The sequence below is a fragment of the Dama dama genome, chromosome X (assembly GCF_033118175.1).
Source record: "Dama dama isolate Ldn47 chromosome X, ASM3311817v1, whole genome shotgun sequence".
Lineage (NCBI taxonomy): Eukaryota > Metazoa > Chordata > Mammalia > Artiodactyla > Cervidae > Dama > Dama dama.
In genome coordinates, this window is record NC_083714.1 from 33091158 (window position 1) to 33107775 (window position 16618).

At 41.0% G+C, this 16618-nt stretch overlaps 1 protein-coding gene across 7 annotated transcripts in view; it reads left to right on the forward strand.

Moving 5' to 3' along the window:
* The first annotated feature begins 12199 nt into the window (after window positions 1–12199).
* SLC25A14 (solute carrier family 25 member 14) overlaps window positions 12200–16618 on the forward strand; it is a 36796-nt gene continuing 32377 nt past the window's right edge. The window contains exons 1-3 of one of the 7 annotated variants that reach the window (XM_061136248.1): window positions 12233–12295; window positions 12426–12675; window positions 12912–13645. Coding sequence is in view for 2 of the 7 variants with exons in the window: in XM_061136246.1 (XP_060992229.1) it covers window positions 12601–12675 (75 nt within the window). In the remaining 5 variants the exon portion in view is untranslated. Of the gene's footprint in view, window positions 12296–12425; window positions 12676–12911; window positions 13646–16618 lie in introns of those variants that run through there. The other 6 variants (XM_061136250.1, XM_061136246.1, XM_061136247.1 and 3 more) reach the window with 6 other exon arrangements.

Consider the following 16618-nt stretch of genomic DNA (forward strand, 5'->3'; position numbering starts at 1 on the left):
TACTCTCTTCTTCATTTAAAAATGTGAAGAATAAATACCTCCACTTTTTGTGGGTTTGCTCTTTTCTGACAATGTCAACTTTCTCAGACTCTTAGAATAAAATCCAAAGTTGTCACCGGGATGTTACAGCCCTATCTGATTTGCCCCAACTCTTTTATGTTTCTGACCTCATCTCTAACTTCTGTCCCTCTTTATCCATCTGCTCCAGCCACTCTGGTGATCTGGATGTTCCTCAAACACACCAGGCTTACTCCTGCTTAGGGGCCTTTTCTATTGCTGTTCTCTTTGCCTAGAATATTCTCAAAGATCCTTGGAGCTCCCTCTCTCACCTCTTTCACACCTCTCCTCAAATATCATTTCATTAGAGAGGCCTTCCTGACCATTTAATCTGAGACAGCAGCCCCTGCCATTCTCTGCCTCCTTTCCTTACTTCATTTTTCTTTACACTTGATAATATGTTATTAACCTGAATATTTGCTTCCTTTTTGCCTGCTCCTCCCTCAACCAGACTGTCTGCTCCAGGGGGGCAGGGGCTGTTTTTAGTTCATCACTAGATTTCCCATGCCCAGCAGAGTACCTGGCACACAGTAGGTGCTTGTAGGTACTTATCAGTGAATTAATGAATGAATCTGATATATAGACACATGTCTATCAATCTAGATGTATTTGTATATGTATCCATAGATAAAGAGAAGGAAGGCATTTAGAACACAAGATTCTTTATCCTCAGCTCCAGACTATAGAGGAAAAAAGCTCAACTAAAATCTACTTTTCTTTCAGGATTTGAATATGCAAATATATTTAATATCATAAAATCTCTTTTATAAAGATGATTTTTTTTTCTTTACTGTTTTCAGATTGGAAGTGACACTTTCGGAAAAGAAAATGTAAGCAATGCAGAAAGGACTCAGATAGAAAGTGAAGGTCCTCTGGACTGAAGGTGAGGAGAGAGCAGGCCTGGAGACTGAGTGGCACAGTGCACTGGGATGGGACACGGGAAACTGCAGTGCACTAGGGCAGTGGTGTCACAGGGCCCAGCAGAATGTCCCCGCAGGAAAACTGCCCGCAGCAGACTGTCTTGCTTTGCTGCTTGTTATCTTCTGTCTATTTTTCTAGGAAAATACGTTTCAGTGTTTGTATTTTTTTTTTAAGTTATGAAGCTTGTTGTATACTAAAGAGCTTTTAGTCTGTCAATTTTTATTGTGTTGTCAGTTCTAATAATCCTTTTCTTTCGTTGTCTCTGCCTCTGATAGCATGCTTAGAAACACTTCTTCAGCCCCAGGGTTTTAAAAGTGTTCACTTGAATTTTCTTCTACTACTGTCATGGTTTGATTTTCTTTTTCATGTTTAAATTTTCCGGGGACCTGGAATTTACTTGGTGAAAAGGCATGTCTGGAATGCTTGTGGTGTGCCAGGTTTTATTCCAAGTGCCTTACACAGATCATCACATTTGAATGCTCAGAAACTCAGGAGGTGGGTGCTAATAGGAGCATTGTTTTCACAGGGGAGGAAATTTAGGAACAGGCAGGGTGGGTACGTGTCCAAGACCACACAGCTGGTGAAACCTAGCCCATCAGTGGGAAAGCCTAAACAGGATTAAGGAATAGAGTCGGCATGTGAAAAGTTTCTGAAATATAATAGTCAATAGAAGGTAGAGTTTATTACTACTATTATTATTATTACACGGTTCTCATAAACTTAATTTCTGATGGCTGCAAATTATTTGAAAAATAGTGTATATTTAAGGCAAGCACAATTCCAAAATACTATTCCTTCAAAAACATGTTTAGAATTCCATGGTAACAAAACCTTTATTTTAAGAAACAGTTGTCATAAAAATAAATTCAGAAAGAACATTTATCAACATGTGAAGAGTTTTATAGGATAATGGGATTATAGATTTTTACAAAAATCTTATCTCTGTACTCCAGTTTTCTTAAAAGAGCATATTTTTAAAATGTTCTGATCAGAAATAAAGCCACAATAGCTGTTCTTGTTTTTTTTTAGAAAAGCTATAACAAAATAATGAAGCTGCTATGAAAAGCAGTTTGGTGGTTCCTTGAAAAGTTTAATATAGAATTACCGTTATCACCCAACAATTCCACTTCTAGGTGTAGGCCAAAGAATTCAAAGCAAGGAGTCAACCAGTACAATTCAAAGCAAGGAGTCATAGATTCTTGTACACCAGTTTTCAAAGCAGCATTATTTACATTGACCAAAAGGTGAAAACAACCCAAATGTCCATCACCATATGAATGGATAAGCAATATGTGATACATGTATCAGTTCAGTTCAGTTCATTCGCTCAGTGGTGTCCAACTCTCTGTGACCCCATGGACTGCAGCACGCCAGGCTTCCCTATCCATCATCAACTCCAGGGGCTTACGCAAACTCATGACCATCGAGTCGGTGATGCCATCCAACCATCTCATCCTCTGTCGTCCCCTTCTCCTCCTGCCTTCAATCTTTCCCAGCATCAGGGTCTTTTCCAATGAGTCAATTCTTCACATCACATCAGGTGGCCAAAGTATCAGAGTTTCAGCTTCAGCATCAGTCCTTCCAATGAGCATTCAGGACTGATTTCCTTTAGGATGGACTGGTTGGATCTCCTTGCCATCCAAGAGACTCTCAAAGGTCTTCTCCAACACCACAGATCAAAAGCACCAATACTTCAGCACTCAGTTTTCTTTATAGTCCACCTCTCACATCCGTACATGACTACTGGAAAAACCATAGCTTTGAATAGATGGACCTTTGTCAGCAAAGTGATGTCTCTGCTTTTGAATACACTGTCTAGGTTTGTCATAGCTTTTCATCCAAGGAGCAAGCATCTTTTAATTTCATGGCTTCAGTCACCATCTGCAGTGATTTTGGAGCCCCCCAAAATAAAGTCCTCACTGTTTCCATTGTTTCCCCATCTATTTGCCATGAAGTGATGGGACCAGATGCCATGATCTTAGTTTTCTGAATGTTGAGTTTTAAGCCAGTTTTTTCACTCTCCTCTTTCTCTTTCATCAAGAGGCTCTTTAGTTCTTCTTCACTTTCTGCCATAAGGGTGGTGTCATCTGCATATCTGAGGTTATTGATATTTCTCCCAGAAATCTTGATTCCAGCTTTTGTTTCATCCAGCCCGGCATTTTGCATGATGTACTCTGCATATAAGTTAAATAAGCAGAATGACAATATACAGCCTTGACGTACTCCTTTCCCAATTGGGAACCAGTCCGTTGTTCCATGTCCAGTTCTAACTGTTGCTTCTTGAGCTGCATACAGATTTCTCAAGAAGCAGGTAAGGTGGTCTGGTATTCCCATCTCTTTCAGAATTTTCCACAGTTTGTTGTGATCCACACAGTCAAAGGCTTTGGCATAGTCAATAAAGCAGAAGTAGATGTTTTTCTGGAATTCTATTGCTTTTTCTATGATCCAACAGATGTTGGCAATTTGATTGCTGATTCCTCTACCTTTTCTAAATCCAGCTTGAACATCTGGAAGTTCTCAGTTCATGTACTGTTGAAGCCTAGTTTGAAGGATTTTTGGTATAGTTCTTCTTGCCACCTCTTCTTAATATCTTCTGCTTCTGTTAGGTCCATACCTTTTCTGTCCTTTATTGTGCCCATGTTTGCATGAAATGTTCCCTTGGTATCTCTAATTTTCTAGAATAGATCTCTAGTCTTTCCCATTCTATTATTTCCTCTATTTCTTTGCATTGATCACTGAGGAAGGCTTTCTTATCTCTCCTTGCTATTCTTTGGAATTCTGCATTCAAATCGGTATATCTTTCCTTTTCTCCTTTGCCTTTAGCATCTCTTCTTTTCTCAACCATTTTGCCTTTTTGCATTTCTTTTTCTTGGGGATGGTCTTGATCACTGTCTCTTGTACAATGTCATGAACCTCTGCCCGTAGTTCTTCAGGCACTCTATCAGATCTAATCTTTTGAATCTATTTGTCACTTCTACTGTATAATCATAAGGGATTTGATTTAGGTCATACATGAATGGTCTAGTGGTTTTCCCTACTTTCTTCACTTTAAGTCTGAGTTTGGCAATAAGGAGTTCATGATCTGAGCCAGTCAGCTCCCAGTCTTGTTTTTGCTGACTATATAGAATTTCTTCATCTTTGGCTGATTTCAGTATTGAACATCTGGTGATGTCCATGTGTAGAGTCTTCTCTTGTGTTGTTGGAAGAGGGTGTTTGCTATGACCAGTGCATTCTCTTGGCAAAACTTTGTTAGCCTTTGACCTGCTTCATTCTGTACTCCAAGGCCAAATTTGCCTGTTACTTCAGGTATCTCTTGACTTCCTACTTTTGCATTCCAGTCCCCTATAATGAAAAGAATATCTAAAGGGTGTTAGTTCTAAAAGGTCTTGTAGGTCTTCATAGAACCATTCAGCTTCAGTTTTTTCCGCATTCCTGGTCGGGGCATAGACTTGGATTACTGTGATACTGAATGATTTGCCTTGGAAATGAACAGAGATCATTCTGTCGTTTTTGAGATTGCATCCAAGTACTGCATTTTGGACTCCTTTCTTTACTATGATGGCTACTCCATTTCTTCTAAGGAGTTCTTGCCCACAGTAGTCGATATAATGGTCATCTGAGTTAAATTCACCCATTCCAGTCCGTTTTAGTTTGCTTATTCCTAAAATGTCAGTGTTCACTCTTGCCATCTCCTGTTTGACCACTTCCAATTTGCCTTGACTCGTGGACCTAACATTCCAGGTTCCTATGCAGTATTGCTCTTTTCAGCATCAGACTTTACTTCCATCACCAGTCATGTCCACAACTGGCTGTTGTTTTCGCTTTTCGTCTGCTGCACCCAGAGCCCTTGCCTATGCGGCAGGCCACTGTTGACCCGTACCTTCGCAGGAAACACTCAGACCCAGTTCTGGCTCAGTCTCTGTGGGGTCTCTGGGTCCTGGTGTGCACAAGGTTTGTTTGAGCCCTCTGAGCATCTGTGGCAGGTAAGGGGTTTGATTCTAAATGCAATTTTGCCCCTCCTACTGTCTTGCTGGGGCTTCTCCTTTGCCCTTTGACGTGGGGTATCTTTTTTTTGTGGGACCCAACATTCTCCTGTTGATGCTTGTTCAGTAGCGAGTTGTAGTTTTGGAGTTCTCGCAGGAGAAGATGAGCACATGTCCTTCTATTCTGCCATCTTAATTAATCTCACTCTATAATGTTGGTATATATATACAATGGAATAATTATTGTACAAAGGAAGGAAATTCTGAAATAGAGTACAACATGGATTAACATTGAAACCCTGTACTAGGTGAAATAAACTAGATACAAAAGGACAAATATTGTATGATTTCACTTATGTGAGATACCTAGAATTCAGATACCTAGAATTCAGATACCTAGAATTCAGAGAGACAGAAAGAACAGTGGATATTAAGGGCTGCACGGAGAGGAGAAAGGGAAGTGATTGTTTAATGGGCTTATGTTTGAAATAATGGGAAGTTCTGGAAATGGATAGTGACTCATCCCATGTGGCAGTGGTAAAGAACATGCCTGCAATGCAGGAGAGGCAGCAGGAGCCACAGGTTTGACCCCTGGGTGGAGAAGATACCCTGTAGAAGGCAATGGCCACGCACTCCAGAATTCTTGCCTGGGAAATTCCATGGACAGAGGAGCCTGGTGGGCTACAGTCCAACTGGTTGCAAAGAGTCAGATATGACTTAGTGATTGAGCATGCATGCAATGTTGTTTGCATAACACTGTATGTACTTAATGCCACTGAACTATTAAAATGATAAATTATATATATTTTACCATAAACAACAATGACAGCAGCAAAAATAACAAAAGGAGTCAAAATTAGACTATTTCATAAAGTTGTTGTTCAGTTGCTAAGTTGGTTGAGTTTGCTCAAATTCATATGCATTGAGTTGGTGATGTTATTTAACCATCTCATCCTCTGCCACCCCTTTCTCCTTTTGCCTTCAGTCTTCCCCAGCATCAGGGTCTTTTCCAGTGAATCGGCTCTTCACATCAGGTGGCCAAAGTATTGGAGTTTCAGCTTTAGCATCAGTCCTTCCAATGAATATTCAGGGTTGACTTCCTTTAAGATTGACTGGTTTGATCTCCTTGCAGTCCAAGGACTCTCAAGAGTCTTCTCCAGTATCACAATTCGAAAACATCAATTTTTTGGCACTCAGCCTTCTTTATGGTCAAACTCTCACATCTGTCCACAACTATTGGAAAAAACATGGCTTTGACTATTTGGGATGTTTGTCTCAGAGTGCTGGGCCTAAATGAGATAATTATGTGCTGTGCTTAGCATAATGCTGGGCTTACAAATATATTTCTAATACTTGGAACCATTTGAAGATGGAATGGGCTTCCTTAGGGATGGGATAGTGAGTGAGTCCATGCTACTGGATGTGTTTAACCGGAGGTGGATCAGACCTAAGTTTTGTATGCAAATGAATCACCTGGGGATAGTGTTTAAATACAGACTGTAATTTAAATAGGTCCTTTGTGGGGCCTGAAATTCTGCATTTCTAATAAGCCCCAGGTGATGATGAAGAAGCCTAGTGATGACATTTGAATAGCAGGGAGCTAGATGATTCTTTCAGAGAAGGCAATGGCACCCCAGTACTCTTTCCTGGAAAATCCCATGGACGGAGGAGCCTGGTAGGCTGCAGTCCACAGGGTTGCTAAGAGTCGGACACGACTGAGCGGCTTCACTTTCACGTTTCACTTACATGCATTGGAGAAGGAAATGGCAACCCACTCCAGTATTCTTGCCTGGAGAATCCCAGGGACGAGGGAGCCTGGTGGGCTGCCGTCTATGGGGTCGCGACACGACTAAAGTCAGACACGACTAGAGTGACTTAGCAGCAGATGATTCTTTAGAGTGAGGGGATGCTGGAGAAGGTCTGTGATACTCCATTAGATGGAGCATTGAATTAGATCTCTGCTGTCCATTGTGGTGGCCATATCACCATATATAGCTATTTGAAATATATCTTGTCTGAGATGAGTTGTGGGTGTAAAATACACAAGAACTCAGTATAAAGAAAAGAAACTGTAAGACAACTCATTAATACTTTTTATATTGATTACATTCTGAAATGATATTATTTTGGTTATATTGGGTTAAGTAAATATTGTTAAATTTTTTACAAGGGCTGTGAATAGAAGGTAATTGGGCAATAACTAGAGGGTGTCACAGGATTAGAAGAGGATTTTCTTGCTTTGGCATCCTGGAAAGAATATGAGGCTAATAAGAAAGGGAGACTTTGACTCTCCAGGATCAGCAAGGTGGGTGAGTGAGGGAGTGAGGTCTATAAGGAGGAAAGGAGGTTAAGACAAGGTTTGTGTGGCTTGTATTGTTGTTTAGTCGCTAAGTGGTGTCCGACTCTGCGACCCCATGGACTACAGCACGCTGGGTTTCCCTATCCTTCACTCTTGTGCCTTGTATACAGTTATATAAATGATGGAAAGACTGGAAGGAAACATGTAGAAATGTTAACGCCATTATCTAGGTAGTGGGGATGACGTTTGCATTATATTTTTGTGAAAGTGAAAAGAAGTGTTAATCCCTTCAGTCGTGTCTGACTCTTTGCGACGCCATGGACTATAGTCTGCCAGGCTCCTCTGTCTGTGGAATTCTCCAGACAAGAATACTGGAGTGGGTAGCCTTTCCCTTATCCAGGGGATCTTCCCGACCCAGGGATCAAACCCGGGTCTCTTGCTTTGCAGGCAGATTCTTTACCGTCTGAGCCACCAGTACTTCTTTGTCTATGTTTTTGTATTTTCCTTTTTCTTCCATAAAGATGCATAACTTTAAAAACTGGGGCAATGTAGAGGGACCAGAAATTAGAGGTAGCTTGGAACACTGACTTTAGCACATGAGGCCACCCCAGAGGAACGTCTGACAGGAGCACGCAAATCACAAGAATGATAGTATAATAAGCAAATGTGTAGGCGTAGAAAGACTAGGAAGAGTTGCTCCACACTATTAAGAGGAGTATCTGTGGATATTAGGATTTCAGGTAATTTATACCATCTTTTCACTCCCAATCCAGGGATCGAACCCAGGTCTCCTGCATTGCGGGTGGATTCTTTACCAGCTGAGCCATAAGGGGAGCCCTAAATACCATCTTTTGACTTCTGTGTATAATTCATTTTTTGTGTATAAAGTTTTAAAATGATTATGTACTTTTTTATAATCAGAAAACGAAGCTATTGTACTTTTGAAAAATAAGCATATTCTTTCCTCACAGAAAATAATAGTCCCACTATATCCTGTGTTGATAAAACCACATCTTAGGCTCTCGTCTTCTGCCAGCTTGGAAGAAACAAGTGGCCTATAGAATCGCCTGTGAACTGCCTATAGAGAGGGCCAAATCACGGGAAACTGGGCCTGCTACAGGCGCTGGGAATGGCCTCTGGCCAACAGCCAGCAAGAAAATGAAGCCCTGGTGGTACAGCTGCATAGAAGTGAATTCTGCAACAATCTGAGTGAGTTTGGACATGGATTCTTCCCCAGTCAAGTCTTGAGATAAAAACACACTGGCTATTAACAGGATAGGAGGCAGGCAGTCACTACAGGTGGGTCACTGCAAGATTATTGCAAAACACACAATAATCTGGAGAGAAAAGGGAGGAGGGAGTATCTTTTAGGGCTGTTTAAGAATCACTGAAACAATGGAATATTACTCAGCCATAAAAAGAATGAAATAATGCCATTTGCAGCAGCATGGATGGACCTAGAGACTGTCATACTGAATGAAGTAAGTCAGAGAAAGATAAACAGCTGATTCTTAAACAGCCCTAAAAGACACTCCTGTCTCCCTTTTCTCTCCAGACTTTCATGAAGTGTCTTTCAAGTATTTTTTCTATTAAAAAAAAATGAGTTGCCTGTCTTTTGATTGCTGAGTTTAGGAGTTCTTTATTTATACTGGATATGAGAGTTGGTGGGATACATGGATTAAAAATCTCTTCTCCCAGTCTGGGATTTACCTTTTCACTCTCTTAATTGTGACTTTTAATGAAAATAAAAATGTTATCACTATTATTTATTTTTTGTTTTTCCCTCAGTTTTATTGCAATATAATTGACATAATATTGTATTAGTGATGTGAACTTCACCTCGATTAGTTAAAAAATGGGCTTCTGACTCCAAATAAAATTCTTTTTTCATTTTTTTAAGACCAGGTGTTTCTCTTGGGAGAGTATAAAGATGGAAGCACTTTTTCGTTCAACATAAGTGAGAGTTTTCAAATAGAACTATCAAAGAGCTTAATGGGTTGACTTGTGATCTATGCTTACACTGGAAGTATTCTAGCAGGGACTGGACAACTGTCTGTAATGAATATTATAGAAGGGACCTCTAAATCTCCTTCCGACTTGACGATTCAAGGATTCTATTCACTCGAATAGCTGATCTCTTGGAGAGATCAAAATTTGAACATTCCTGGCACCCACAACTACTGCATAACCCAAGACAGTGTAATCAAATTTGGGTCATGTGGTAGATACTAATAAACAGAAAGTGATTAAAAAGTGTCCAACTTTGACAAATTAGATTTTTTAAAAATTTGCAGCTTTAGAAAAATGTTGGAAACTAAGCAAACTGCAAATGTGTTAAATAAAAGTGTGCTATATGTTTATAGTGTTGTTTCTACAGATGCTATTTTAAAATTCATCTATTGTAGATCTTTTAAAATAAGTCATTTGAAAACAATACTTCATTTAACGAAGTTTACCTAGGTGTTTGGTGAGATTAGCTGGCAGTGGCTGAGGCGACAAAAGTGCAGTACAGTCTTACAGAAAAGCTAAGAGAGTGATTCGGTCACAAGGACAGCCATAATTCTACAAGGTTGGGCAGTCTGGATGTGAGGGACAGGCTCAGGTCACAGCTACAGCTAGACATACGGTTCATGTCACGGGAGAGAATATAGTCCTTACAATTTAGAAAGACTCTAAGCTGTAACCCGCTTAGTCTGACTGGAAGAGAGTACTTTGCTGAGATGTAAATTTAAGGGTATTCACATTTTGGAATGCATGTACAGGTTTCTCACATTATTTTGAGTAAGGAAGTTTCTGAAGATAACAAGGCTATTACTAAAGTTGAAAGCAGTGTAGCATAGTGGTTAAGAGCTTGGGCTCTTAAGTCAGAACTGAATTTGAATACCAGCTCTGCCACTCACCAGGTTACTCTCTTAACTTCTTAAGACCTCACTTTTCCTATCTATCAAAAGGGGGAAATAATAGCCCCTGTCTCATAGGGTAGTTTTGTGCACAAGAAAGCTTTCGGCACCACCCTTGGTAAGTATTCCATAGTGTCAGCTGATACTATGTGTGTTGCCTGAATAAATTTTTTAAGTGGGGGCAAAAAACCAAAATGTGAACTAAAATGAGAATGATCCTTTGGGAACAAAGGTATTCTGGACATTCATTCATTTAACAAATAATCATTTAGGGCCACGTGCTTTGCATTGATTTTTACTCAACATCTAAACCATACTATTTTGTATTCCTGTGTGATTATGGATCCTTCACGCAAGAGACTTAGAAGTGTAGCCCAATGGTTAACGTAATCACCTAGGGTGATTGAAGTTGTCCCTTCTGGTTCCTGGGGGTGACTAGAGCCTGAAGCTGGTCACCAGGCCCTCTTATCATTTGCTGGCTGATTGTGAGGTCCAGATTAACTCTCGGACTCCCCTGTTAGTATTTCCACTCTTCATTTCTTTATCTAAAACTTTTTATGTTTCCCTTCTCTGCTTCTAATTTGCTCTTTCTTAACCATGCTTTGGTTCCAAATAGGAAAAGGAGTACATCAAGGCTGTATATTGTCACCCTGCTTATTTAACTTATATGCATCATGAGAAATGCTGGGCTGGAGGAAGCACAAGCTGGAATCAAGATTGCCAGGAGAAATATCAATATCCTCAGATATGCAGATGACACCTTATGGCAGAAAGTGAAGAAGAACTAAAGAGCCTCATGATGAAAGTGAAATAGGAGAGTGAAAAAGTTGGCTTAAAGCTCAACATTCAGAAAACTAAGATCATGGCATCTGGTCCCATCCCTTTATGGCAAATAGATGGGGAAACAGTGGAAACAGTGGCTGACTTTATTTTCTTGGGCTCCAAAATCACTGCAGAGGGTGATTGCGGCCATGAAATTAAAAGACACTCCTTGGAAGGAAATTTATGACCAACCTAGACAGCATATTAAAAAGCAGAGACATTACTTTGCCAAAAAGGTCCGTCTAGTCAAGGCTATGGTTTTTCCAGTGGTCATGTATGGATGTGAGAGTTGGACTATAAAGCAAGCTGAGCGCTGAAGAATTGATGCTTTTGAACTGTGGTGTTGGAGAAGACTCTTGAGAGTTCCTTGGACTGCAAGGAGATCCAACCAGTCCATCCTAAAGATCAGTCCTGGGAGTTCACTGGAAGGACTGATGCTGAAGCTGAAACTCCAATGCTTTGGCCACCTGATGTGAAGAGCTGACTCATTTGAAAAGGCCCTGATGCTGGGAAAGATTGGGGGCAGGAGGAGAAGGGGACGACAGAGGATGAGATGGTTGGATGGCATCACCGACTCAATGGACATGGGTTTGGGTAGACTCTAGCAGTTGGTGATGGACAGGGAGGCCTGGCGTGCTGCGGTTCATGGGGTGGCAAAGAGTCGGACACGACTGAGCAACTGAACTGAACTGAACTGAACCATGCTTTGAGGGCCTGGCGACCTCAGACCTGATGTTGAGGTTATTTGCTTACTGATCTTTATTTCAGTCTCGTCCGCCCCCATTTCCTACCCCCGCCCCTCCCCTAGCTCAGGCACCCCTCTAAATACCGCTCATGCCTTTTCCCACTTTTAAGATCTTTGCCCCGCCCCCTCACGCTCCCCCATTTCCGTACTCTGCGCGCAGGCGCCCCGCCCCTCGTAGCCACCCCGCTTCTTTCCCTAGACCTTGCACGCGCGAGGTGGGTCGTGATACTGTAAGAAGGCATCACTGCACCCACGTTAGCTGCAGAAGCTGCCAAATTCTCATGCCTTAGCCTCTTGTCCCTGCACTTCCCTAAAGTCAGGTTTTCCCCTCTGGGCCTTCGCGCCGGTAGCCTGCCCGACTCCCTCGTTAAGACCCTTGTCATTTCCGCCTCTTCTTTCGCGCCTCCGTTTTTAGGCTCAGAGGGGCGGAGTTGGGATGGCTGTACCACCGTTGCCGAGGCGACAGCTTGGTTACTTCCGTTGGTATCAATGCTTCCGGGTTGGCGTTGCAGTGGCGCTTCCGACTGTGGGAGCCTCGGCTTCCCAGTCGTCCGATGAGCCCGAGCAGGTGAGGGGGAGCTCCTGGACTTCCAGGCTGGGGAGCGGGGCTGGGCCGCGCCAGGCCGCGCGGGGCCGGGCTGGCCTGGTTCCCGACCTGGGAGGGGCTTAACGGTCCTTTGATCTCTCTCTCCCCTCAGCTGAGTCCCTTCCCTGTTTTTCACTCTTCTGGCATCGGTGGTTTTACTTCTTCTTCGATTGAACCCTGCTTCCTCGACCCCCCAGGGAGGCCGCCTCATTAAGGCGCCTCCCTTCTCTCCACGAACTCGCTCTGACAGCTGAGGAACTGGCAAGATCCTGCTACCCAGAGGGTGAATGGGTATCTTTCCCGGAATAATCCTAATTTTTCTAAGGGTGAAGTTTGCAACGGCGGCCGTGATTGTAAGCGGAGTAAGCAAACACCTCCATTGTACTAGTGTGAGGGATGCTGTTGAAAGGTGCTCCCTTTCAGTTTCTATCCCCTGTAACTCCTTGAGATCAAGGCATTGAAGGCATCTATTAAAATGCAGTTCAGCTAACTGATTGGGATGACAGCCATTATGAATATGAATTAGCTTCTCAGACAAGGTAACAGCAGGGACATTTGTAGTTCTCTGTCAGTGTTTCCTTGTTTTTTTTTTTTTCAGGCCAGGGGCGCTTCAAGTCATCATCAACTCCTCCCTCACCTTCATTCCCTACATCATCAAGTTCCTTTGTGTCTCCATTTTAGAAGTTTATCTCTAACCTTACTGCCAACAAACATCTTGTCTGCTTTATTTCACACCATCCTAAGCTAGTTTCCCTGCCTCTCCCGTTTGTAACGCATTGCTTGCTTCAACCCTAGTAGGCTAACGAAAATGTGGTAGATTTCCTCAGGTCACTAGTCTATTCAAAAATTTACAGTATCCCTTCCACCCTGCCACACTCACTTTGATTTCATACCTTTCAACTGACTCTGTTCGTTATCATACTGTTTGTCTGATATTGTTTCAATATAAACAATATGTAAACAATATATTGTTTCGATATAAAATAATTCTCTGTTCCAGTTGGGTTGCATTCTTCCTTCTGAGAACAAACCATACTGATGCTTGCCTCCACATGCTGTGTCTTTCTCCAAATTTGTATACCGTCTGTATACAGCCTGTTCTCCCCTTACCCTCTCCTTTACGTACACCTGTTAATATTCTGCCTGCCCTTTATCAAGGCCCACTTTAAGTTCTCTCATCTCCATAAGCTTTTCCAAATTATTCAAGCTCACGTGGATTGGTTCCTTTTCCATGCTTGTCCTTCACTTAAAGTTTGTGCTATATAGTTTAGCACTTTTTTTTCTCTGATGAACTACTTTGATTTCTTCCACCGGATTATAAGCTCTTGAAAGGCAAGTACTGTATTTCATACAACTTTTATCCCCACACCCATCTCCTTAATTATCCAGGAAACATAAATATTGTCATGGTGTTAGAACATGTTATGTGGTTTTTTTAAAACATGGCATTTGTACCTGTAGCACGTTTGGGCATTTAGTATGCCTTCAGTAAACATTTGCTTGAGTCTCTGTTTTACCTTCTGAATCTGAGAATATCTAATGCTTACTCTTTCTTAAAGGGGAAACCAAGAAAAGCGCCTGGATTTTTCTGACCAGAGCTTTGCAGTAGTGTGACAGGATTATGTAACTTGTGTTCTAGGACATTCTTCTCACTCTTTAGGCTATCAAATTTTCCTTAGTCAGATTTCAGAATACATGTCTGCATTTTGAAGGCATTTTTCATTGGCTTCTTTACACAATAAAAATACTTAAGGTACTGTATTTCTATTTTAACTCAGATGTGGCTTCTTCTACCCATATCTGGGGATAGACCCCACAAATCAAAATCCTTTGGGGAGTATTTTACACAAGTAATTTTCTGCAACAAAAACCTAGGGAGAGAGTCTCTGAGGATCAGCAAAGTGTCATGTACAGAGTGTGTAGTATTGGTCAGGTCCAGCAAGTTATCTTTCTGATTTCCCCTGTAACCTTTTAGATACAGGCTGTATACATTCATAAAGGACATCACGCTGGAACCAACCAAGTATTTAATGGATGTGTACCCAATTCTGTGTAAGCTATTTTAGGGGTTATAAAAAGTACTATGAGACCAGGTGCCAGCCTTCAGGGATCTTACCTAGTTAAGAGAGAAAATAACATGAGGCAACCAGCACATAAACCTCATCCTAGTCATTATTTGTATGCCTGAGATTTAAGATATAGAAGGGATAAATGAAGGCTCAAAAGAGCATTATACAGCTGTGGAATAAGTATGACATAACATGCATGCATGTATTCAGCCTTATGTAAAAGACTTGGCGATTATAGCTGACATTTTAATGATTCAGTAGTGTGATATGACTCCCATAAAAGCGACTGCAATTTTCATCTATAGTAATTGAAGTGTAATATGGGGAACAACAAAAATTATTGGTACATTGATATGAATCAGCCATAGAGTTTTATCAATGTATGGCAAAACCCACTGAAATGTTGTGAAGTAATTAGCCTCCAACTAATAAAAAATAAAAAATAAATTATTGGTAGATATTTAGCCTAAAAAATAAGATGTAGGCGAAAATGGTAGCTGTCTTTAACTATTTGAAGGACTCCCCTAGGGGAAAAGAATAAATTATTCATACTGCCTCCAAAATATGAGTGAAAACTAGAGGAAGACAGACTTTTGGCTCAGTATGAGGAAGGAATGTCTAAAATCAGACTTAAAGATGATACAGGATTTCTTCATAACAAGATTCTTTCCCTGCATTGGGGGGAAAGAAATTTTACTATCCGATGGGAGTGGGAAGATGGCAGTGGTCCCAGACTTTTAGGCTTCATGGACCAGTAAAATTGAAATGAAAGTGTGGGGAGGGGGCACAAATTAGGGTAGCCAGTCTTATTTTGCCAAATAAGAACACTAAACAAAATCAACTACCAACTATTACATTTCATATAAGAAAGGTGATTTTTGAGAAATGCTCCAGGAGTAGGAAGAACTTGATCTTTTAATAGTCCTTAAATGAGATACATTTAGCTGAAAAAAGGCACTTGGTGCCCTTATTTTCTTTATTTCAATTCACAATTGTGAAAATTTCATTAAAGAACTACTGGGCTAACTGACCAGAGATTGTGAGTGGTCTTTCTGCTCCCTGCTGTGGCTTTGCCCCCTGCCTTTAACTGCATTAGTAGTATTCTCTGAACCCTGAGTACATCTTTATTGAAAGGCTGGGTAGCAGGTAGTCAAGTCAGGCTTCTTCTATAATGAAGAGTTGAAAGAAGTTATAAAGAGAGAGCCTTGAAGAGAAGCATAGCTGCCTTTTGAAATGTTTGACTGTTTGGGGGACTCTCTAAATTAGTGAATGGAAAGGGCATTCCCCCTCCCCTAAACTTAGAAAAGGGATATGCCAGTTCCTTGCTTTTCCATGTCTTTCCTCTCATTGTATGTGTCATGTGTTGCTATTATTTGTAGTCTTAAAATATGGGCATAATTGAAAATGTTGATAAGGTAGTATTTAGTACTCAAGACTCTTCTTGCAACCTGCAGCTGATATTTAAAGTACTTATTCCTACTTGGCTTTTTAGAATTCTTTTAAACAGTTTTCCTCCAAAAGAGCTATGTGTTGCCGACTCTGTATGTCAGATGGACTGGCTGCTCATACTATGCATGAAAGGAAGTTTCCGTAATTATTTTTGTGGCCTCTTAAACCTTTGTTTACATGTTAGGTATCCTTTCTGGAAAGCTGTTTTTCTGTGCTAGTTACAGAGGATTCCTTGTGCGGAAACAAAACAAAACCTTGTCTCCTCTAAAAAGAGACTGTCAATTCAGTGCTAATCCCAGATTGGGCAGTAGGGGAGGTGGGCAGTAAGTATTATCTGTTAAAATATATATATTTGAGTACTTAACTATTCAAAAAATGTAATAATGGTAACTAATAGTTGTTGAATTAGGTGCCAGGTACTTTTCTGAGTTTTATGTGTTTTATTTAATTTTCACAACAATCCTATAATATAGTACTTATTTTTATCCCCATTTTACAATTCAGCAAACTCAGGCACACTTGGTTAAATAACTTGCCTGAGGTCACAGAATGAATAAGTGATGGTGCCAGGATTTAAACCTAGGCAAGTCTAACTTTTCGAATCCTCATTCCTGGCCAAAGACCAGTTGAAGTTGCTTTTGAAATTCAATAGTAGGCAGACCTTGAAGATCTGAAAAAGGAACATTTAAGAGAAATCTGAGAAGCCATCCTAAGAAAATAGCTTCCAGCTGGACCAGAATTTAGTAGGCAAGGCCTAGAGCAGTAGGTCTTAAAGCTTGAAAGTATC